A 24,962-nucleotide genomic window follows, 5' to 3' on the forward strand; every position below is an offset into this window, starting at 1 on the left:
GTGTCTATTAAGCTCAACTTTTTCTGTTCGAGAGACAGCCCATAAGACCCTGCTAAATTTGAGAATGCCTCTGTTGTTCATGATTTAGTCAAATTTGAATCTTTCAGTCAGTTTAATCTCAATTCTTGTGATCGTTTTTGCTTAAGAAATGCTGTGTGAGGAATAACTGGAGTACCAAGATGATTCAGTTGTCAACAGGACATAAGCAAGCTTAAGAGACGTTTAGTAATCTGTGATTTGCATCTTAAATTGGGTATCTCATCACTTCTCCACCCTTAAAAGCTGTGGTTGAACTACCCAAACAGGTTATGTTACCATTAAGTTGGACTAAATCCAACCTTGTGTTCCCCTTAATTCATTGGTAAAGACTATTTAAAAACATTTAGAGTAAACTGCAAGCCCACTGTGGTCTAAAATCAGGGACATTTCTCAAACAAAAATCAACACAGATCTCAAAAAATGTTACACAATTTAAAAAAAAACCTCATTAATAACTTTATGAGTTTATAAATTGTACCTTTTATCAAAGATGCCCCTGAGGTAAAATGATACTAATCCAGACATCCAAGTGTGCACAGCTTCATCGATATCCTTACATCTCTGCTGACCTCTAGTGGATAAATGTAGTAGTACATAAAAGTAGGAGGAGGAGCTTCCCAGGTTGGATTACTGTCTGTTTCCCACTCTCCAAGGCTACTATTTCCTGGATTCAAAAAAATGGAGCAGTGTGACTTTTGTCATGACAACTAAGCCCATTGAATCACATTTTGTTTCTTTCAGCAGATTGTTGTTATGTTGCAGCTCAGCGTCTGTACGTACAGGAGTGACAGTCCCATCTGTGTTTGACAGGAGGCTCTCCTAATCTCGACTGGGAACAGAGCAGTTGGGTAAGTATTACACCTATACAGCTTATACTTTATTACTTCTGCTTTGACCTACATGCCTCCACTTCAGTGTTCTCGAACTTTAACTGTGAAGACTTTGTGAAGCTACTGCTAGACTTTTCTAATTCATTATGCTTCTAGTTTCAAACTATTAAAAAACTAATAAGTTAAACATGATGTATTATTATTATTATTAGAAACATGGCATTGCAGTAACATTACTGAAAGAGTTTTTCCTTATTGTAAAACCTATTCAGAGATACATGATGCCTGTAAATCAATGGCAGGGCATTTAGTAAACAAAAACAAAAACAGGCCCGGGGAGGTTCTGCACACACTAGTCAAGTCAAGTCAAGTCAACTTTATTTATATAGCACATTTATAACAGCCGAGGCGGACCAAAGTGCTGTACAGTAAATCAGGCAAAATACATTGCATCCAAAACATCATAAAGACACGTAAAAGCAAAAATTAAAAGTGAATTAAAACACAAAACAATAGTAAAAGTTCTAATAGACACTGCTGCTGGGATAAAACACTCAACTAGAGGTAAAAGCCAAGGAAAAGAAATGTGTTTTTAAAAGTGACTTAAACTGCTCAGTTGTGGCAGCAGATCTTATTTTAAATGGTAATCTGTTCCAAAGTGTCGGAGCTGCAACAGAAAAGGCTCGATCGCCCCTCGTTTTGAGCCTTGTTTTGGGCACGTCCAGGAGCAGCTGGTTGGAGGACCTTAGTGCTCTGGATGGAGCATGAACATGTAGTAGTTCACTTAGGTAGTGAGGTCTTGAGCCATTTAATGATTTAAAAGCCAGAAGTAAAATTTTAACTAAACACTAAACTTGATGTATCGATAATTTTAAGCTCTGAATCTTGATTTAGAGACTCCATCTTTTATTTTTTTTATTGCAGGGTTGTTGTTTTTATTTACCTTTATTTAGAGGGAGGACAGTGGATAGAGTCAGATACGGGGAAAGAGAGACAGGAAAGGAGCCACAGGTTGGATTTGAACCCGGGCCATCCGCTTTGGAGGACTACAGCCCTCCATACATGGGGCGCCCACGCTGTGAACTAGGATACCTGCAGGGTTTGTGTCATGATTTCTGTGCTGGCTGGTCTTTAACTGGATAGTTAAGAATCTGCAGGATATTTTTTTTAACATATGAATATTTACATTTCAGTGAATGCTCTTGCAGTAGAAACTGACTTGGAGTTAGATAAGGAGACTCTCAGCCTTTCAGGACTCAAAGTATAACATGCATTCAAACTGACACATATTAAAATGCTCATTCCAAATATATAACATCAGTTTGTCTCCTGTGTTTTTAAAAAATGAAAAATTAGATCATATAAATATGCGATGCTTAACAAACTCCGTTATTTTACATTTTGAAGTGTTTTGTGTGATTCAGCATCAAATCAATATCTTACCAGTGTGATAGTGACTTTGAGAAATAGTCACATTATGAGTCATAATTAAAGGGCACATATGTAAATGCTTTTCCTGCAAGTGTTAAACAGTGAACAATCAGCTTTTGAATGCAAAAACAGAGGACTTTTGTATTTTCTAAACGTGCTTTTTCACCAGAAAAATAATCAGAGCCTAACACATCAAACACAAGTATTCAAGCCGCTTTTCTGCTGAAATCATTTAAACTTGTGCTTTCATCCACAGGTTAATCAGCGATTCTTTCCTTTTTCTTCACAGCTGTGAAATGTGGCTCGTGGTCGTCTCCGTCCCGCTGCTCCCGGCGCTCCTCATGGTGTCCAGTCGTTTCCGTGTAAAAGTTTCCACGCTGTGCCATCAAGCTGCGGCGTGGGCGCTGAGGCTGCTGCGAGGGAAAGTGTGTGTAAGGAGCACTCATGCTTTTGTGTTCTCCAACTGTACCCACGGGAAGGCCGACAGCGTCATGGAGACCTTTGAACTTTACGCTGACACAAACCCGTCCCTCTGCATCAGCCCCCCGACCGGTCAGTATGCAGCTCAGCCTCATCTATACACGACCCTTCAGACGTTAAAACATGAAGCCCAGAGGGCTTCACAAATAGTTTGTTAAACTAAGATGTAGTGTTGGAGTCCTCGAGAGCAGGCTTGGTCTCTAGGTCGGTCTCCAGACCACTTTTTGAAGGTCTCAGCTCAGAATGGCATTCACCTTTACTCGGTCTTCTCTCGGTCTTGGACTGGGCGGACTCCAGGTTATAAATCAAGACCGGTCGAGACCACCACTGAGAGGCTTCTTTCTAAAGTCATCACTTTTTATTAGAAGGAAAAACACCTCAAAGCATGAATAACTTAAAATCATTCATAATTAGATTTTTAACCCCCAGTTACAACCGCAACCTTCCCAGTGTTACGGTCTAAATAAGTGAGATATTTTTGGTCTTGTCTCGGAGCACTCTGGGTATGTCTTGGTCTCAGTTAGTGTGGTCTTGACTCCAACACTGCTACAATGCATTGTACAATATGATACGATACGACACAACATGATAACGTTTCATGCCCCTTTAGGTAATTTTTTCCTGGTGCATACATTTAGCTTCCTCTTCAGTGGTGTTACTCAACAGAAAACAATAGCAGCAAACAGAAGAAGACATGTAAACAGAGAAGGACATGCCAAAGAAAAAACACAACAAAATGCAGCTTTTCTCCACATTTCCCATATTGCACAAGATCCACATGACACTGCATGATATGTGAAAAAGATGAAAAGCATGATGCTGTCTCACAATCCCTCCAGCCTCATAGAAACATTATTTCAGACTTTGTTTGAGGTCGGCACAGAGCGGATGAGTCAGAGTCACACGCAGGGCAAGCGCCAAGATCAGTGCAGAGTGGAGAAGTAAACGCCACAAATACATGTCCCATGCACATTAACATGCACATCCTGCAGAGGGAAGCGACTCCTATTGTTTGTAAGGCAGTATGAAAACTTGCTGCTCAAATCTGAAGTTAGAGAAGGGGGTCTAAGGCAAATTAAAAATGAATATATTTACAACCTGATCATTATTATGCAGCTGATCTCTGGTGCAGGGACATACAGGAAACAGCTGAGGCAAAGGTTGGGCTTATGTTAGATCTGGAAAGTCACTGCTGGTTATTTTATTCAGATTAGTATCTTTAATTGTCCTAGAAATAGGGCTGGGCTATTAATTGTGATTTTATCATTATTCCAGTATAATCATTCACAATAAACACATCGCAAATGTCTAAATTTATCGAAATAATTTACAAAAAAAAATGTTTAGTGTGGTCAAGCAATGCTTCTGTTATTTTACCATTTTAATCACTTAAGATGTTGATGCATTGAGATGAAGCTAAAGATAACTATCAGCTCGGTTGGATTAATTAGAGCGAGTTTCATGGGGGGGGGGAAACGGACAGTTTTTGGATTTAGAAGGGACATGTGTTTGTTCCGTCAAACATGAAGATGTAACAAACAGAAACAGACAGAAACTGTTTCAGCTTTTATGCACTTTTTTAAATTTTTGAAATAAAATCCTGTTCCCCCGTTGTCCCTCGCTGACATGAAGGTGAAGCAGTGGCTGAGGTGGTGAGGCGTGTCAGTCCCTACCAGGTGTTGGAATTTGGGATGCACTGTGGCTACTCCTCTGTCCTTCTGCTGCGTCTGCTGCCCCCTGCTGGCAGGCTGATCACAGTGGAGCTGGACCCCCTCACAGCAGAGCTCGGGGAGGAGGTCATACTTGTAGCTGGCTTCAAGCACACCCAGGTACACACGGGGGAAATTTAAATTTCAACTTCTTCAATTAAGAAGATTTACATTTTCACTTTTCAACATTTAAATAAGAGACAAAAGAAACAGGAAATCTATTTTATTTATTTTTATTTTATTTTATTTTATTTTATTTTATTTTATTTTATTTTATTTTATTTTATTTTATTTTTTATTTTCTATTTTTTATTCTATTTTTTTAAAATGTATTATTATTATTATTATTATTATATATATTTTTTAATCTATTTTTAGTATCTATTTTTTTGTACATTCTTAATTTTTATTTTTTTAATTTAAATTGTACTGTGGTCACTTTTTGTTTGCAGTCTTTGCTTTTTGCTGCTGTAACAATGTAAATTTCCCCGTTGTGGGATAAATAGAGGATTATCTTATCTTATCTTATCATTTATTGTGCTCTTACTGCAGTTCCAGGTGTTGACTTCTAGCTCAGCTGACGCCATCCCAACGTTGCGCCCCTTTCTCGAGCCCGGTGAAAGGACCAGTGAGGGGCTCGATCTGGTTCTGATGGACCATGACCCCCAGCAGTACCTCTCAGACCTGCTGGCTCTGGAGAGAGAGGCGCTCCTCCGCCCCTCCGGCTGCTCCGTGCTCCTGATCCACAGGAACCAGAGAGCTGAAGACGTCAGAGGAATCCTGGATCAGATCAGAACGAGGGCCGACCGCTACTGCATCAAGTCTGAGCTTCAGTGCATGACTGAGCTCTTCTATCGGAAGGGAAACACAAGGACAGACAGGTGATAGACGTGGGGCGGGCTTTCAGTTTGTGAGTGTGTGTGTGCATTAGAACAAAAGAGTGTTAATATTACTTGTGTGTTAAAGATTTTGTGGATAAAAATAAGTGCTAAATAAAATATTTTCTACAGCTCACACTGTTTTCCATTAAAAGAACCTCACTTGGTCGACTTCTTGGACCAACATAATTCAAACTTTTTATCTTTGACTAAGCCAAATGTTTGTATGTATTATCATATTATGAAAGAAGGGGTACATTAAAATATCGGTATATAAAACAGGATTTATGGCATAAATAACCCTAAATTATTTTAGATATGTCGGGGACTTCGAGAGGTACAATTAGAAAATACCACCAAGTAAATCAAAAATGGGAAAAATAAACTTTTCATATTTGCATGTCTGAGGAAGCCTGGACTAAATACTGTGGATTTCAGCAGAACATGACAAGCTCGACCTCATAAATGTATTTATTATAAGGCTGTATGGGACAGAGTTGGAGTTTGCATTTTCTCCCTGTGCATGTGTAGGTTCTCTCCGGGTACTCCGGCTTCCTCCCACAGTCCAAACACATGCTCGTTAGGTTCATTTGTGACTTTAAATTACCCGTAGGTGTGAATGTGAGTGTGTCTGTATGTCAGAGCTGTGATTGGCTGGTGAACAGTCCAGGGTGTAACCCTGCCTCTCGCCCAGTGACAGCTGGGATTAGCTCCAGCACCCTCACGACCCTGAAATGGAAAAGCGGTATAGATAATGAATGGATAATAATAAAAATAATAATATTTAAGAAGTCTCATTAGATTTGCTATTAACAATTTATTTCTGAAATTAAAACATCATCTGACATATATAATAATATTAATAGTAGATGGCACATATGGCCAAAATTTACAAACAAAATCTATCAAACAGAATGACAACAATAACTTAACAATAATTGAGAGTAAGTAAAAATACTCCCTACCTTTGTTCCACAAAGAAAAAAAATAGCTGCAGTGCTCGGAGTCACCACTAGATGCTGCTCTCTTCATGTTAAAGCAATGGGAACTCGTGCTTTGTGCTGGTGTAAAGGGGACCTTTAATGGGAAATGCCACTTCCTTCCACCCAAACAAGCTCATTGAAGTCAGTATTTTTTTAAACATTGAGTGTGTGATGTATGTGTCTTGATTTATTCAGGATGAGGTGTGACAGCAGCCTGGTCTTGTCCCGCCCTTCCTCTTGAGCATGCTGGGATATTTACTCTCAGGCCTCAGAGTCAATGTTTACATTTTAAAAAAACAAAGCTTTGAAGAGGAATACACTTTCAGTCCCTCCTGCAGACTCTTGCAGAAAAACACATCAGTATTCCACCCCTAACTGGACGTAATGAATGTCTTAGATTCCCAGCAAGCACTGCATCTGAAATGAGGAAGATCGGTGTCGTCTCGCGGGTGAAACTGGGATGGAGTTTTTCTGAATTTGCCTCTAATGGCACTGCTGAGGCTTTCAGAGCAGCTGGAGAGCCATTACATGGTTTAGAGACAATTTAGTGCGGCATTTAAATAAATAATATCTGTGCGAAAACACGATTTAATGAAATGCAATATTTCCAAGAGCCAGGAGCCCGGGGGTGGGGGTCGAGACTAGAGTTCCCAAATCTTACACAACAGGGCGATAAATGTTGTAATAAGGAATTTAATTCAAAGTTAGAGAGCTCACTGCAGAGAAGGAGAGACGGGGGAAGTGGTGTAAAAAAAAAAAATCATCTATGAATTAGACATGAAGGTTAGGTAACACATGGTCACAGATGAAGACTTTGTGAATCCATCTGGTTTAACAGTTCACTCGCCACGGAGGAGAAAAAAAACAGTAACAGAGCTGCAAAAAATCAGAGCAACTGCATGAATACTTCATAATCCTCGATCATTAGTTGCCCAGCAGGATAAGTGGTGATTGCATTTTCTGAATTTATTGAGCAAAGGTTACAGTACGGGCATTCAAAATGTGTGATTTTATAAACTACTTTTTCGTCAGTAATTTTTCTGCACTCTTGTAAAGCACTTTGAACTGCAATTTAATTTGTCTGAAAGGTGCTATATAAATAAAGTTTGATTGATTGATTGATTTTGAGTGTTACATTTATATTATTCAGGGTAGTTGGTGATGGCAACTGGAAGGAGTGGTAGACTGCAGGGAGCGTGCCTATGTTCCCACATTCCCTTTTCCTTAAATCTTGAAGTAACTTACCCTAACCCTACCCTGTGGGAACATAGGGCTGACCCCGACTGGGTGATGCGATACAACTGTGCTTCCTTCCTGCAATACACAGGGAACAGTGCCAGTTGTTGACATATCAATGCTGCTACTGACACCTACTGGCCACAATGAATATTGCCCTGCAGGCACTTAGCCGGTGAATCTCTCCTATTTAAAGTCACACAAATCATCTAAATAAATTACATTTAACCAATGTGATAATATAACTGATAACCAAAAATCACAAGCATTAGTCTTAGCTACTAAAATACCCAGGGTGCCGCACGACTCCACAAGCAAGGATCTAGAGAGGAGCTTAAAGTGTGATTGGACACACAGGGGCTGACAGGAAGTGCACAGAGGAAGAGCACTTTAAAAAAATAAATAATTAAAGGTGATATATCGTCATGAACAACAACATAGACATCTGCTCTGGAGATTTCTAATCAGCATAAAAACCATCTTAAAAATCATCATCATCAATGTGTGTAGGTGTTCAGGTGTTGATGGAAGAGCTGCCTCTTTCACTTTTCATGCCTGTGGCTCCTTCCCCACCTGTCATCCTCTCTCTCTCTCTCTCTCTCTCTCTCTCTCCCTGGTTTCCTACTCCGTCCACTGTCCTTTCCAATACAGACAAAAAATCCCCGATTAAAAATCCTGAACAAAAATGTAACCCTAAAAAAACGTTTTTTTTTCTCCTTTTTGTCATTACGATCAGAATTTACTTCAAAATCTGAGCACATAAGCCATTTTTTAAAACAATTTATGTGCATGGAATTCAGCTAATGAAATTAATAAAACATGAAATGACAAAAAGGCATGACAGACAAACAAAGAAGATAAATGTTACTGGTTTTATGCTAATCTACATGTGCATTCTGAGTTGATGTTTATTTGCCTTCAACATGCTCTAAAATATTCAGAGATGATGGATCATTCCTTCAGCAAGAAGTTTAGAGACACCAGCAGAAATACAATCATTTCATTCTTATGCAGCGTGTCCCTAAATGTCCAGAGTGTGATGTGTAATTACACAAAGTAGACCGACTGTAATGATTGCTCGTTAGCTTCCACCATCATCCCCACCCGGATAGTCCCCAAAACTTCCCACAACACAACTCTCAGAGCCAAGACGTGGTCAATTCTCCCAGCTGTCAGATGTGATTTAACATTTCCTTGGCTTCCTTGCAGAGTGCCAGTTTAGTCTACACAATGATGTACAAGCAAAAACGTAAACATCATGTTCTCTGGCCACCCCAACTTCCTCTAAAAGTTCCCTCAAAAATCCCTTTTTTAATGGCTCCAATTTCCGAGTTCCTCCTTCATCGGGCTGTGAAACTGCTCTCTGTGCTACGGCGGCTGATGTAAACACAGCTTTCAATTATAAATCAAACTCTTAAAGAGCCAATGGTCCACTGCCCTCGGGCTCTCTGCACAAAGGCCCAGCGTTCATACCCAAACAGCCCTCGTGGAACTGCTGGGAACTCACGTCCAGAGAGGCAACAGGATCATCTCACTGAGACAGAAACCTCTTCAGGGTTAGTGAGACTCCAAGTTATGCAGAGAATGTTTCATCCATCTTTTGTACTCGCAAACTGCAGCAGTATATCATTTAAGATAAACTGAAGGCACAGAGCAGTACTCATGAATTCATCAAACATACATGTTAAGCGTCATTTTCTATTCCTTGTGCAAAATCACAGAATTACCTTTGGGGAGAGTTGATGCAAAAATGATGCAAATGCGTAGATTTTGGATTTTGGATCATTCCAGAAAATAAGCTCTGAGGCTAACGCACGTTTCTGAAGCGTAGGCGTTTTGTTCAGCAGGATAATCTTCATGGATGAACGCCATTTTTATGATGTTTGAAGCGTTAATACGGCCGACAGAAGTAAAAAGCTAACGTTATGCTAAAGCTAACTACACCACGGTCGGATGATTGTGACGTCACTAGCGTTATGCTTCAGACGATCTCCGATAAACTAATCCACGTAGCTTAATAAATAGTTTACTAACATAATATTCACCTTAACCTAAAGATTAAACCTACAGGAGACATCTCCGACTAGTGAGAGAGTTCCCGCCCTCTGTGTCCGGCGTGATGACGTTTAATGTCCCCGACAACCGCTGTAGTCACATTTAGCCACTTGTTAGCAACCGCCTTTTTAAAGACACCTAAAAACTTCAAAATTCACAAGTTGGGGTATTACCTAACGTAGTTTATGTGGTTTAACAAAACACCTACATCTCTTCAGCTTGTGTTAACCACAGACCTTATTTCAGGCGTCTAACCACAAACACATTCAAAATCCCCGTTGACTTTTAGACGTTAGACCCCATGGCGCTCAAATGCTAACTTACTTCAGGGTTTTAGGACTCATTCCTGTGGCGCTCTATAGAGGTCAACTTTACTGCTGAATAAACATGTTCACAGCCTGGTCATCTCAGTCAGTACAGAGTGAACCCCATGTACAGAGTCCTTCATGCACAAGGTTCACCCCTGCCTTAATGCAGTGGTTCTCAACTGGTGGGTCGGGACCCAAAAGTGGGTCGTGGAGCTTTTTTCAGTGGTCAGAAAGTCTGTAAAGTGATTTGTGAACATGTTTGTTTTCTTCAGTTTCTTGCATCTGTCACATGTTTTGTACCATTGGAGATCCAAACTGCATAATTTTTAAACAAAAAAAATCGGAAATATTTCTGAAATTTGGGTCGTTTTTCTCACGGAAGGGGTTCGGGTTAGGTGGGTCCTGAGGCCAGACGAGTTGAGAACCACTGCTTTAGTTTAGTGCATGTCCTCCCGACTCTCTTTCTCCTATTTCTATGTCTCTTTTTAGGCGCCGTGTCAGAAATACAACTCAATAATAAACTAAATAGTTTTTAGGTTTGAAATGATGCATAACTACAGGTGGGTGCCACTAGCTGTCTGTGATTTTTAAGAATCAGATTCTTTATTGCAGTTATTGATTTTCAGCAGGAGCACACAGAAGACAACAAACACAAGGACAACATCACCCTAAAATCAAAATTAGAACAAAGTTAAAGAATCAGACAATACAACCAAATATAAAACAAAATAAAACATTGCAATAAAATCAGTCAAGAGCTCATACCAAGTTAGTAAAGTGCAAAGTGGAGGTGTGCAACGTGCAGCTCAAGTGAAAAAAAAAGCAACCAAATGGCTAATTGCTTTTTTTGCTCTGTGGTGAAAATAAATTGAAATTGTTCTGTTGTAACATCACAATAATGACAACAGCATACATGAAGCTGGACACATTTAGAAACCTAGAAAACCGCAGTTGTCAGAGATGAATCATGTCCGTTTCTGTGTTTTCCACTCACAGGTGACAGTGGAAGTATACGACGACATTTTGTTTCATCTTTAGCCACAGAACTTTTTATTTTGTGGTCGGTGGAAACAAAGGCTGTAAGTGAAGACCTCGAACGTCACAACATGTGGGGGTTGAATTTGACATATTACACACAGTTTTGGAGTCGCACAAATGTATGGAGGCCTCCTGATTTTGTCATGAAAATGTAACATCGCCATCAAACACCATTTGTTTACCACAAAGTCATTTTTAAAATTCATGCCGTGTTTCTTCCCCTCTGTGTCTGGTTCATCAAGTGGAGTGAGCAGAGCGAAAGGAGAAAGGAGACTCTTGATGGCCTCTCCAGAGACCCGGGTACTTCTATATTTGGTGCACTGTGATAGCCTTCAATCCCACCACACACACACACACACACACACACACACACACACACACACACACACACACACACACACACACACACACACACACACACACACACACACACACACACACACACAGAGCACACTCCATAATGTCCTCTTCAGGGTTGTGTAATGATTTTCTCTCCCCAGCATCCGACTGCTTTCATTTGAAAATCTTGTTTCTCCAACATGTCATCTTTTCAGGAGTTCGACTGTCTGCTGTGTCATTTTGAGAAATTACCGTACTCATGAAAGAGTTTGACATGCTCGGGGGGGTTTGTGACAGTAAAGTGTGTGTTAGCACTTAGAATAGATTGCTGAAAAGAATCAGTTTTGAAGCGTGGAAATGAGGTGGCTCAAAGACAGTTTATTAAACGTCTGTGTAGTTATGAGTCTGAAATAAAGAACTTAACACAAGGGAAAGAGAGTTTCATATTTAATTCTACAAAATTCAAGTAACCAGCGTTATATAGTCCATATTGTCCTCACTCTCTCTACTTTTGTACAGCAGAGCTTATTGCTTGACATTTTAACTACATTCCTATTTCATTAATATTTAATTGTACATAACTATATTTCTACTGCTATATTGTGTTTTAGTGCAACTGTAACGACCAAATTTCCCTCCGAAATACTCAAATAATCAGAAATACTTTATTAATCCATGAAGTATTTCTGATTCTGATTCTGATTATCTGTTTTTAAAACAGACAGTTGCTGTTAACGAGGCTAAATGAGACTAATTGTTGAAACCATTCAAATGTTGCCCAGATCACTTTTAATCAGAAAAAGGCAGTTCTGCTTGAAAGCTCATAAAATGTTTTTTTTTTTTTTTAAGATTTACTTAACGCAGCAGGATATGTAAGACTCAAAGTTAAATACATTAGTGCTTCTTGGATGATGTTGATTATCCTCGGTTGTCTTGCCGTTAACTATAACACTAAACATACTTAATTAAAGATATATCTTCAGGTGTGGGTAAGTAAAAGCACGGGGACAACTTCTGCTGTGCGTCTCATACTTTTTAATGTCCGTTCGTAACAGAGCATGACACATCAAGACTGCACAACAACAACAACAGTGACACCTTACTTGTCTTAAAGCAATATCACTCCTCCAACCGTAACCATGGGTAACCTTAAAGGCACAGTGCATCATATCAAACAGATACTCTTGTAAAGTACAAATTGTAAATATAAATGAAATTAGCATTAAATCAAATAATGTATATTATCTCAACCTGAGAAAAATAAAGATCTATAAAATAAAACTTCACAAAAATAAATCTCATCTCCATCTTACACTATTTAGCATAATATATCATCAACCTTTATCTAAGTTCTCAGAGTGATCATTGAGGGCGACCCTCATTTACGATGATGCCGAGAATACAGAAATGACAAAATGAGTTAGAGCTTCCACAGGAAATACAATCAATAAAATATGTATCAACTAAAACAGTTACAGGCAGGTACTGGTTTAGTTTGAAGTTTTTCTGTGAGAAATATCCTGTCAGAGAAGAAGAAGAAGGTCCAACAAAGCCATGATGAAAAACCTGACGGTCTGTTTTGATGAGTGTCAGCTATTGTGAAATGAAAACTGCTAGAGTCCTCACCTTTAATCTGAGGAGGGATCTGACAACGTGAGGCGACTCTACCACCCGCCTCAGACCTAGACTTCAACCTACAACACACACACACACACACACACACACACACACACACACACACACACACACACACACACCCTGTCTGTGGAGAGAGGGGAGATTGAGAGAAAATAGACCGCCCACCATGTGAGGTCTTAAGCAGGCTGAAGCCTCTCAGAATGAAGCTCCTCTGCTCCGGCTTTAAGAGACCTCCTACGCCCCAGGATTTTATTTTCAGGGAGAAGAGACGTGTCTTCTCTGTCTCGTTCTTCTGACATTTAGAGCACTTAGGTGATACGGAGGGAATGTGTCCTATCTTCAGTTTAAAGTTTAATATAACTGTTTCTATTTTTAAACCTGTAAATGTGCTTATTCATTTAGTTATCAATATTTATTTTTACTTTCAAGTGTGTTTAGATCACGGTCATTCAGTGTCAACTTATGTGCAATATGAAGCTGTGTGCTAACATTAGCACGCTAACACAACAATGCAGACCACAGGTAATTGCAACTCAAGTACAGGGCAATTTTGTCCGCTGCTTAATGGAGCTTAATTATGGTGAGTTCTCATTGATAACTCCTTCATGTGAACGTGAGTGGAGGGGGGGTTGGAGGTGTGCTGCTGGAGGAGGGCGGAGGCTTCAGAATAGCAGAGTTGTCACCAAACAGCAGTTTGTTTTGGTTTAATGCTGATGCTCAAGGGCGACATCTACTGGATCAAAAAGTCGCACACTCTTCCTTTAAAGTCTTTCTATGTGATTTGTCACACTTAAATATAATAGAAATCAAGTATCTCCTCTGAAAATAACTCTGTGAGTCATGACTGTCTACAATGGGTGTAACACCCGAGTCCCACTGTCTGTGATGTTTTCAGAGTTTTCAGAGTCCTATCTTCACTTTGTTTACATCGTCGGGACGGCCGGCTGACTCCTCCCCTCGTGTATAAAAGTTGTTTAATTGAGGGACTAGAGAAAAGAAGAATAACATACTGTACTCACTGCTTAACTGTGTTTCTAGATCACGCTCATTTCAGGTAAATTTACATGCAGTGTGAAGATACGAGCTTAATAAAGATCGCTAGCATTAGCATGCTAACACAACAATGCAGCGCGAGTTGTTTTGGTTTCATGCTGGTGCTCAAGGGCGACATCTGCTGGATCAAAAAAAATCACATATAAAGCCTTTAAAAGACTAAAAACTCCAGTTTGACTTGATACCGTTTCAGTGTCCACAAAGTCGTTTGCCCTCGTTGCTTAATTTACACGGTAAGAACATTATTGTGACATGTAATCATGTTAAAGCAAAAAGGTTGATTCTGTGGGTCCATGTTCTGCCGTGGTTCGTGCCCAGATTGGATAAAAAGAGAAATAAAAAAAACAGAAAACAGGAGTTACACATGCAGGGAATATTCTGAAGAAGAGATGGAACGAGAGCAATTACTTCAATAAGCGTTCATTGACAAAACATCTTATTATCAGTGACCTTTTATATTTTATTCAAACATTCGCTTGGCCAACCACATTGGAAAAATAGATGGTGTGCCTATACAGTGTGTGTGTGTGTGTGTGTGTGTGTGTGTGTGTGTGTGTGTGTTTTCTTGAATGCATGGAGCTGAATGTTCCTTCTCTTGTTCGGTATGGATTGGACTCGAGTGTTTTATGGATCAATTGTGTTTCTGCATCATCAACCTTTCAAAGCCCACTAAGGGTGTATTGATTTCAACACAAAATACACACAAAAAAAGGGTTGGCTGCAGGAATGTGAAGTCATTGAGCTGTAAGTTTGTAAGTTGGCAGGAAAATTAGAATTGAATAGCCACTATAACATTCTCACAGGTGTGCGGAGGAGAATATTATTGTAGTATAATGTAACATGCATAGAACAGATAAATATACTGTTTCAAAGCAAATAAAATATAACTGCAGGGATGTTTAATTTGCTGCATTTCATCCAAAAATATTAATTGATTGATGAGATTTGCAGCCCTTTTGTTTGTCTTCAGGTTATGTGCCAATTTTGTCAAAGTGGTGTAAGGAGTTTAGCTGTCAGAACAAGAATAAAATGATTTTTTTGAATGGGTGTGTATGTGACATCCTGGGCTTCTGCAGCCACCCTCAAGTGGTCACTCGTTGAACTGCAGGTTTTTTTTGCACTTCCTCTTTGGCTTCATTTTTTTCAACACTGGAGCTGCCATCCCTTGAGCTTTACTAGGCACGACTAAGAAGCAATGCGCAGGTGAAAATAGTCCCTTTAGTTGTCGGTTACCAATTTTAAAAACACTTTATTTTAGCCAAATTAAGCCCAAAAAAAACATTTTTTGTGTTGCTTCTTTCCTCCAAAGATGATTAACCAATGTTTACAATTTTTTTAAACGCTAAGACAAAACCCACACCATACCCTACAGAATCTCCATCCTGCCCCCTTCCAACAGGCCATAATGACCGTATTTCAAAAGGTAGAGTAATTCCCACAGACTGCCAGACCTGCAAGTTTATTTCCCACGAGTCTATTACTGCTGAAGCAGCCATAGATATATTAAGCCTTGAAGCAAAATAAGCATCATGTGATCCATTACTGCTTTTTTTATAGTAGTTAGGAGTGCCACAGAATCATATGAAATTTAAATTGTATTGTCCTTCCATCTTTGACCACCAGACGTGAATTGAGGTCATCTCTCAGAATCCCTGTTTTTTTTACTTCCACGGCCTTGTGCTTTCTTTTCCCCACATTGCTTCGGTATTTCTGTTGAGATTCCCCTGCACGCATCCTCTAATGGCTGCAGTGAATGTCTAATCTGATGCACTGCCACAGTCTCTTTCATCTTATTTGAGAGGACAAATGTTTCTCCAATCCCCCCCCCCGTGTAGACCCTGGTTTTATAAGCCCACAGGAGAGGAGGAGGCAGCATTGCTCCCTCTCCAAATGGACTTTTCATTAGGACGCAGAATGAGTTTGGGTCAAAGCAGCACGGCAGCTGATCAAACCTCTGATACTTTAACTTTAAATTAACTTCACAGACATAGGGGGGGTGGTATCAGGCTTCCCATCAAAGTCTCAGCAAGAAAAGGGGTTGACCTATAATGTGGAAGCACGCCCATGTGGACGTTGTGGAGTAAATAAATTTGTTGCAAAGAAAAGCTCTGCAAAAGGTCCTTTTAAGTAGCTCCTTCTTTTATTATCTGATGTGAATCCAGGTCTGTGTGAGTGTGTACATTTACACTTCCATTACTAAAAAGTACTGGAAGTTAGCATCTTTGCTCACATGATTTACACCTTCTAACCATCCCTAAAGCCTGAACTGAATAAGGAAAAAGGGCGTTCAAGTATGCTGCTCCCTCTTCTTGGAATCGGTTGCCAGATACTTTAAAGACTTTATATGCGATTGTTTGATCCAGCAGATGTCGCCCTTGAGCACCAGCATGAAACCAAAACAACTCGCGCTGCATTGTTGTGTTAGCATGCTAATGCTAGCGATCTTTATTATGCTCGTATCTTCACACTGCATGTAAATTTACCTGAAATGAGCGTGATCTAGAAACACAGTTAAGCAGTGAGTACAGTATGTTATTCTTCTTTTCTCTAGTCCCTCAATTAAACAACTTTTATACACGATGTAAACAAAGTGAAGATAGGACTCGGAAAACTCTGAAAGCATCACAGACAGTCATGACTCACAGAGTTATTTTCAGAGGATATACTTGATTTATATTATATTTAAGTGTGAAACATCACATATAAAGCCTTTAAATAAAGGTTAAATAAATAAATAAACCTTAGACTGTATATACAAATGGACAGCGTGTCTCAGCCTACTCCTGTTGAACAGGATGAAGCCAGAATACCTCTGAGACGGGTGCTGACATATCGAGAATTTGCAACCAAATTGTTGCGCAGTAAAGATTGTCTAAAAGCGACCCTTTCATTACTCACTGTCCATTTCATTACGACACCAAACTAAACTTTGTTGCTAACCTTGAAAACAGCAGTTGAGAAAACAATCTCACTGCATGCTCCATTTAGTGGCTGCTCCAAAGATTTAAAGTGCACCTACTGGATTTTTCAAATATTTTTCATTGATCTAATTTGTAGTTAAAAATTAGTGTTAATGCAACTTTGGAATTTGTTCTTTACGGTTCAAAGTGTCCAATTAAAAGTGGAGTACAGACGAAGTCAGCGTTTAATGGGGAGTGAAACTGTGTTTTTCAATCATCAATTAGCTGCTGTTTGATTTTTTTTTACATCTTTAAGGCTTTTCATGCAAATAAAAGCCACAGGTCATCTCAGGTGCACACACCATATCACCATAATATTGTGTTTGTATGTGCAGTTAGAAAGCGGTGTTAGCTCCTACACTTCATTTGCTATCTCTTTGATAACCCATTTCAAGGCCATTCTGCTCTCCAAGCGAGCTGAGAGCAGCCGTTCAGTCCAAAATGTTCCCCTTTTTTCCCCACAGATTTATTGTAGTTCTCTGATGGGGAAACAAACGAGGATATGATGTGAGCGTGGCACTGGGACATTAAGCGGTTAGAGGTTGTAAATCAGACACTGATTAAATCTGTCTGGGACAGGAGTTGTGCGTTTGCCTTGAGAGCAAAACTGACCTGATTTGGGTGATTTTCCTGACAGGTCTGTTCATCACTGCGGGGCGTAACTGCACTGTGGCACATTTCACACCATTAAAGCTACCCCTGGTCTGTTATACTTCAAAGGTGCAGTATCCTCGATAGCTTTTATATGACTTGGGGAACAACTGTAAATGGTGAGCATCATTTTTTGTTGCCTGCATCCCGTCAGGATGAGGAGAAAGTGAGGGTTGCTGACATGTAAGTGTCTGCTTCCTTCCTCCTTGTATGTGGTCCCTTTCCAGAAATCCCTTCTTTTTTTTTTTGTCTCGCTGAGTTTTCTGTTTTTGTAAAACAAGGATTTTAAATGAAAGAGCACCATATGCTTTGTTCTTTGTCTCTCCTGCAGCATTTCATCAGGCGAGTGCTTTTTCTTCCTTTTTGAAAGTCAGACCTGTCAAGGCCACTTTCAAACTGAATACTTTTCCTCCCATTTCCGCTCTCCTCTTAGCTCCTCAGGAGCTGCAGGGAGGCAGAAGGTCACCGCGCTGCAGACGCTCCAGTTCCCCTTTAATCAAGTAGATGTGGAAATAAAAATAAATGTTTTATGTTCTAATGAGTCAATGCTTTTGGTCATCTGAGAACCATTTGTTGTTCTTATTAGTAGATGTCAAATCAGGAACTAGAAGCTATTTATTATTGCAAAATGATAAAAGAGGCTGCATACTTCTTTTTTATAAGCAGCTTTTTGTGCTGCATTCTTATGTGACACATTACAGATTTTAAATGTGGTTTCAGCTGTTGAACATATTGTGAATGAGACATAGCACTGTGTGAATGTGTACGTAAATTGTCTCCTGATAGAACGGGAGAACAATAAATTCAGCAGCAGGGATATTACATTCACTCATGTGGCAATTATCAAGACATCGACTTTTTTATTTCCTGCACATTCAAGGTTTCGAGATAAGCTCTTAAAAACACTTGAATGAAATGGAAATCATTGGATTGCGTTTCTAAAAGCCGATGCCAACTTTTCGGACAAAAGCTCTTTGATTGTGTAATAGCACTGAGCACTTAGAGCTTCGTCGTCTGCTTTCTTATTTTAAGATATGTAAATTCCGGCTGAGTGTTGGGCTGTTTTATGACACGTTAACAATGAACCAAACTTTTACTTTCAGCTGATCTTTATTAAAGGTATGACATGTGCCAAACTCAACATCTGAAGAAGCTTCTGTTCTTTATTCTTAAATTCTCACAATATAATTATTTTGTTAACAATGAAGCTGCAGTGCAAAATGTGGAGCATAGTAAACAACACAAAAGCATCTTTTAACTGAGTTGCAGAGTGAGTTTAAGACCTTTTTTTGGCCGTGAAACTTTGCTATTTTGGTGAACTTACAGTTCGCAAACTATTGTTTTTGGTCGTATATCAAGCAACGATTTCAGCCAAAGACTATTATATCCATATGAAGTACTTTAATAATGATTCAGTAAGCTACTCACAGATGATTGTAATGGAAAATGACGCATCATAGAGCACGATATTTCCTTAAGGAGTAGGTGGAGACCAAAATAGAGCTAAAAAGATAATTCATTTCAGACTTCTGGGTATTAAAGGAGACTGTCTCAGTTTGTTTTTAACCTTTAAATGTATTTTCTGCTGCCTGTAAAGACATAAATAAAAAATAAACTTTGATTAAGTTGGACCAAATTAAGCTCCATATCAGAAATACATCGTTTTCCTACAATTCTACAATTAATTTAGCAGACGCTTTTATCCAAAGCGACGTACATCAGAGAGTAAGATCTAACGACAGCTTTAAGTCTGATTGGACACCCAGGTGCTGACAGGAAGTGAGAGTTCTAACCAGCATCAAAACCGTCCTTGAATCATCATTATCAAACAACACCATCAACAACATCATCATCATCATTAAGTGCGAAGGTCTTCATAAAGAGCTGGGTCTTTAGTTTTTTCTTAAAGGTGCAGAGGGACTCTGCAGATCCAAAGGAGTTGGGTAGTTCCTTCCACCACCGGGGGGCGACAGAGGAGAAGAGTCTAGTCAGCGTCTTAGGACCCTGTTGTGAAGGTTGGATCAGACGCCTTTCATTGGCAGAGCGTAGTGGACGGGCGGGAGTGTAGAGTTTAGGTGAGAAGCAAAGTTTTAAATGTGATGCGAGCAGTAACTGGGAGTCAGTGTAAGGAGATGAACAGTGGAGTGACATGTGCTCCCCATCAAACGGGGGAAACATTTGTGTTTCAAAGCCTCTCTACTGTTGCTTCATGTCTGGGTTTAGCTTTTCTGCTGCTTGTAAAAAAAAAGCTGTACTGATTCACAAACTGAAGTTCTCACAGGAACGATAATGTTTCTCTCCATTGGATCGTAAGCTTTCAAAGTCCTTTCACAGCTTCTTAGAGGCCGTATAGTGAGAGTGTGTTGGAGGTCAGATATATGATTCTAATCAATGCATGATGTCAAATAGCTCCTTTAGTATTCACAGAGCATTTTGAAAGCACTACGTCCCGTCTAGAAAACGGGGCTCGACCTTGTTTTCCACATTATTCTCAATGCTGCACATTATCATATGTTATGTGGCTGTTCTTGTCAAACGCAGACACCATTATAATCTGTGGACGTTAAGGAAGACAGAAGCGTCTATAATTAGACCGATCTGCATGCACCCTGTGTGTTTTGCTCTGTTAGTTCTTAGACTTGAGATGCAAATTGGATCCCACAAAGCCTTAAGAGTCACCTAACGAACCTCTTAATGCAAGCTTTGATTGCGTTTCACTTGTCATAAAAAGTGATTTGAAAGGCCCTCGGTCTGCATTAAATCTCCATAATGAAGCAAGACAAAAAATGCCATGGCCATTAGCACATGGATTACAATTTTTTAATCTGCAGAAGCTCATTATGTGGAGGCTCATGTGCAGGAGGGAGATTATTCAGGGGAGGAATAGCCATATTTCTTTTTTAAAATTGGATTGAACATGTGTTGTTTACCATGTTAAGATGTGAAGGGTACAGTTAAATACAGAATCTGTTCTCGGTGTTCACTGCTATTTATATACTGAATGAAGTCTGCTGCAGTTAATATCCTCCAAATATAAAACTGATTTACTTATTTAAATATTCTAATACAAGCCCTCCCATGGCCCTGTGAGGGATAAGAATGTTTAAATAATGGATAAAGCAAAATCTAAACATGATTTAAAGGCAAGGTTGGTCATTTTCTAAAACTAGCATGATTTTGAAAGTAGCATTCCCTCTGTGCTCCCCCAAAAGCCCCAAACTCACAATATAAACTCTGTCACCGGTGACGCGCTTTGAGTGTGGGCTAGTTCACACAAGGGGTAGAGAACGAGCAGGGAGACAGGGAGGCGTCTGATTGGATCATCAGATTGGTACCCAGTTACTTTCCAGTTGAGTGACCAGGTGTTTGATAACTGCACTTGAGGGATCAATCAATAAATCTATATCTATATATCTCTACAGATCGAACATAGATCTAAGAAAGATATTGGCTGATTTATCGGTATCTGACTTCTTCTCTCCCCAATATCGACATCGGTATCAGGCCCAAAAATCCCACATTGGTCGAGCCCTGCTAGGGGTTTGAAGCGCACCAAACCAAATGATAGTTTTGCTCTAAGACAAGAAGACGATGGCAACAATAAATGACACAACATTTCCTCGGGATGTTTTGCCTCCAGGCTTTTGTTTGCAACACCGTAGAGAACACCAACAAATTATAGACAAGAAGTCGAGGAAACTTTTTTTTTTGTCATGGATGTTTTTCGACCCCAAAAAACTCCAAGTTGAAGTTCCCCCCTTAAATTAAACAAACCTAACAAGCACAGAAGCTGAATCGCAGCTGTACAGGCTGTAAAAACGTAATCACACTTTTTCAAACTGCTCTGTTTCCTTCCCCGTCCCCGTCCCCGTCCCCGTGCAGGAGCTGCAGGTTTCAGCAGTAACAACAGTTGACCTTACGGGTCTCGCCTCCTGACAGTGCTCCGTGTTTGTCTCTGTGTTATTCTATAAATACGAGATAAGGGCCGCGGCAGATCCCATGTGTGGCCGTGTGGTTAATTGAGACCTAGCATCGGTGACCCCGCTGTATGCGCAAAAGCCCTCCACGCCACCTCCTATCACTCACGCCGGGTAATTGGAAGAAAACAGACTCGGAGAGGTAACATCTGCAAAACCTGAGGAGCCGTGACTGACAGAGTTCTGTTCAAGAGACGCGCAGGGACAAAAGGTCTGTTTACTTTTAAGAAGAGGTTTTAAGAAGAAGACTGGAAGAGGATGCAGCGGATACTTCTGTGATTTGCAAGAAAAGGTGATTTGTTCTTCGTGTTGATGCCTTTGAAGAACTGCTTAGGACAATAACCAAAACCACAAAGTGCTCCTTAAAAACATAATCAAACAGACATCCTCCTGTAATGAAACTGTGGTGGTCTGCTTCCTCTGTAGAGGGAGTGACAAAACAAAACAAAAGAATATCTCCTCACAAACTGTAAAGCCGTTTTCACATATGCACTCCGGATAATTCCTAGATATTTACAGGAGGAACGCTCCGGAGATGCTCCTGACCTAACCGTTCACATATGCTCCTCACAGCGGGGCGTAAATATAAACGCGGTAGTAGCGGCCGAAGCAACAGAGTCCGCTACACGACGCTATAATGAGAATATTTGCCTTTATATCAATGCTATGTGTAATCCAATGGAATGACAACATCCACAAAAGAGAGGAGAACAACATACTGACGAACAGAAAACACAATGCAGCCGTTTAATTAGAGCACGGAGATCGTAGTGGTCGCGGGCAGACACTTTAGCCGGTCACTTTATATAAACGTCATTCTCTTTCTATTGGCTCGAGTTGAAATCTCTGGAGTATATGCTGCCGCGTACAGACATCAGCTCACTGGGGCTTTCTGCGGATAAAATACTCGAGGTCTGTCCGGAGAAATTCCGGGTAAAGACCACGCGAAAAATGCGGCTGTTTGCGTTCACACATATCCTAAAGAACCTCCGGGTAGCCAAATCTCCGGAGTTTTTCAGGAGATTTCCGTACGTGTGAAAAGGGTTCATGTGAGTGCTTTGAATGTGTAGTGTGTAAACTTTTTACACTAAGATATCTAAGATACATTTAAAATTGACTAAACTTATGTTATAAATATTTTTTGTCGAGCTCTTACATTACCTCTAATATTTTTGACAGTGATCAACGGTTGCCATGGAAACATCGGATGTTACATCAAAGACTGCTACGTAAGGAAGCTGCTGCTGAAACCTGCCGTGCTGTTGCCGTATTTGCTGCTGTGATGAACAACGTCATGTAAATTATACTCGGATAACATTAGCTCGTCTGTAAACGTGTTCTCTTCCTCAGGTCGCCCGTTCGTCTGGACTATAGGTAAACTTGGAGTTCGTTCGGGGGGGGGGGCGAGTAGCAGAGAGAATCACTCCCATGATTCCCCGCCTGCAGCCTCGACTTCATCTTTTGTTGTTGTTTTGATCGAGAGCCCCCTGGTGGTGGGATTTGCATTCTGTGCGTTTAAAACAGAAAACTGCTCAGTCACATGTTCAATACTCTCTACTTCATTAGTTTACTCTTTAATGGGCAGAGAGATAGACACACATGGATAGGTAATGTCTAATCACTGACAGATGTAGAGATTTATATCTGTTACTCACAGTAAACAGTTTGCATAAATCAGCATCATGCTAACATTTTAGAATCAAAACACTGAAAAAATGCCCTAAATTTGATCACCCTGTTTTATTCTAACAGTTGTTTCTTCTTCTTTTTTTTACAGGTTTAACATAAACTAAAAAAAAGTCTATCAAAGTAGAAGGAAACTCATGCGCTTCAGCCACTCCTCAAATGGAGGTCGGTGCACTCAGAGAAAGACTTAAGATGACAAGAAATATAATTCAGTGTATACTTATTAGAAGCTAAAAATATATTATATTAATTATTTTTTTACTTATTTTTGGAGTGGCCTTTTTTCCATTGTAAGGTCAACATGGAGTTCATTTCAATCACGGGTGGGGTTGGAGTAGCAGAGATAACTCCGCTCACTCCGTGATTCCCCGCTACAGCCTCGACGTCATCGTTTGTTACTGTAGCATTGATTGAGAGCCCCCTGGTGGCGGAATCTACGTACTGTATCTTTAAGGCAAATTTAATAGAGGTGCACTGCGTCTCCTTCAGAGTCCTCAAAAAAGTCTGTCTGTCCATCGTGTTGTATGAAACATGGCAACAATAAAAGGTTGAACCTACTTCTCATGTATGTACACCCAAAAAGATGAAGAAAATATGTAAAAGGTTGAAAATATCCAGATTTCTACTTTAAAGTTCACAGTCTTTGTAAATTCTGAAAAACACACTGATTGTTTAAACTACAACAACATGACCTCTGCTTACTTTCAAGATATGGAAATAAATTATAATCTATGGTAGATCTTTCCAAACATTGTATTAGTCTAAAACCTATGACAAAATGTTTGTCAGACTAAAAGACGATTAGAGAAAATAGTGCCACTTTGAAGTCAATGCAGCAATTACATTTCCCCTAAAAGAAAACATGTTGGGCAGAGAAAAATAATCTTTGAAAAATAAGATTTGAAACTAAGAATGTGCATTAAAGCCAAAAGTCAACTGAGTTAGAGGTTTAATGCAACATTTTGACAATGAAAGCGATTGTTTTGTACGATGTGTGTGCAGAGACCATCACAAAAATAATTAGCAGAGCATTTTGAAACATTTCTGAATTAACATTTTACATTCTCCCATCATACCTGAGCCTCCCCACACACTGCATCCTCCATAGTTCATATCTTCCTTTAAATCTCCTCTTTACTTTGAGTTCTGTGACTTTATTTACACTTATTTATGATGACCCCCATAAGAAAACACCGTCCGCTAGCTGAGCTCGCTTCCATCCTTTCTGAATGTCATTTCCACCCATGGAAGAGGTGACACAATGAACAGCCCCAGGTATTATTTTTTTTTGCCCCCTCTTGAACGGCAGGGGGATGGAGGCCTGACGGTGTGTGTGTGTGTGTGTGTGTGTGTGTGTGTGTGTGTGTGTGTGTGTGTGTGTGTGTGTGTGTGTGTGTGTGTGTGTGTGTGTGAGGGAGAGATGGGGTGGTGGAGGGGTTGCAGTATCCCCCGGGGAGGGCAGCACAAATCCAAGGGAACAAAAAAGCATCCATATTTGGCAGGGCTTTTGTCTCCCCTGACAGCTGAGTGTACCGAGGGAGGGGGGGGGGGGGGCGCAATAATGAATTGGATTAAATGTGAAAGTAAGAAAGCATGGCCCCTCAAAGGCCAGGATATGGGGGGAGGTTTAAGGGGGGGGCTTTGTGGTGGGAGGTATGCTAATATGTGTAC

At 40.0% G+C, this 24,962-nt stretch overlaps 1 protein-coding gene across 3 annotated transcripts in view; it reads left to right on the forward strand.

Moving 5' to 3' along the window:
* Positions 1–739: 739 nt before the first annotated feature.
* Positions 740–24,962, forward strand: part of LOC132981685 (transmembrane O-methyltransferase-like) — a 244,968-nt gene continuing 220,745 nt past the window's right edge. The window contains exons 1-4 of one of the 3 annotated variants that reach the window (XM_061047680.1): positions 740–887; positions 2,590–2,852; positions 4,413–4,609; positions 5,042–5,399. In XM_061047680.1, the coding sequence (XP_060903663.1) occupies positions 2,597–2,852; positions 4,413–4,609; positions 5,042–5,374 (786 nt within the window). In that variant the 5' untranslated portion in view covers positions 740–887; positions 2,590–2,596 and the 3' untranslated portion in view covers positions 5,375–5,399. Of the gene's footprint in view, positions 888–2,537; positions 2,853–4,412; positions 4,610–5,041; positions 5,504–24,962 lie in introns of those variants that run through there. The other 2 variants (XM_061047678.1, XM_061047679.1) reach the window with 2 other exon arrangements.

Source organism: Labrus mixtus, chromosome 10, assembly GCF_963584025.1.
Source record: "Labrus mixtus chromosome 10, fLabMix1.1, whole genome shotgun sequence".
Taxonomy (NCBI): domain Eukaryota; kingdom Metazoa; phylum Chordata; class Actinopteri; order Labriformes; family Labridae; genus Labrus; species Labrus mixtus.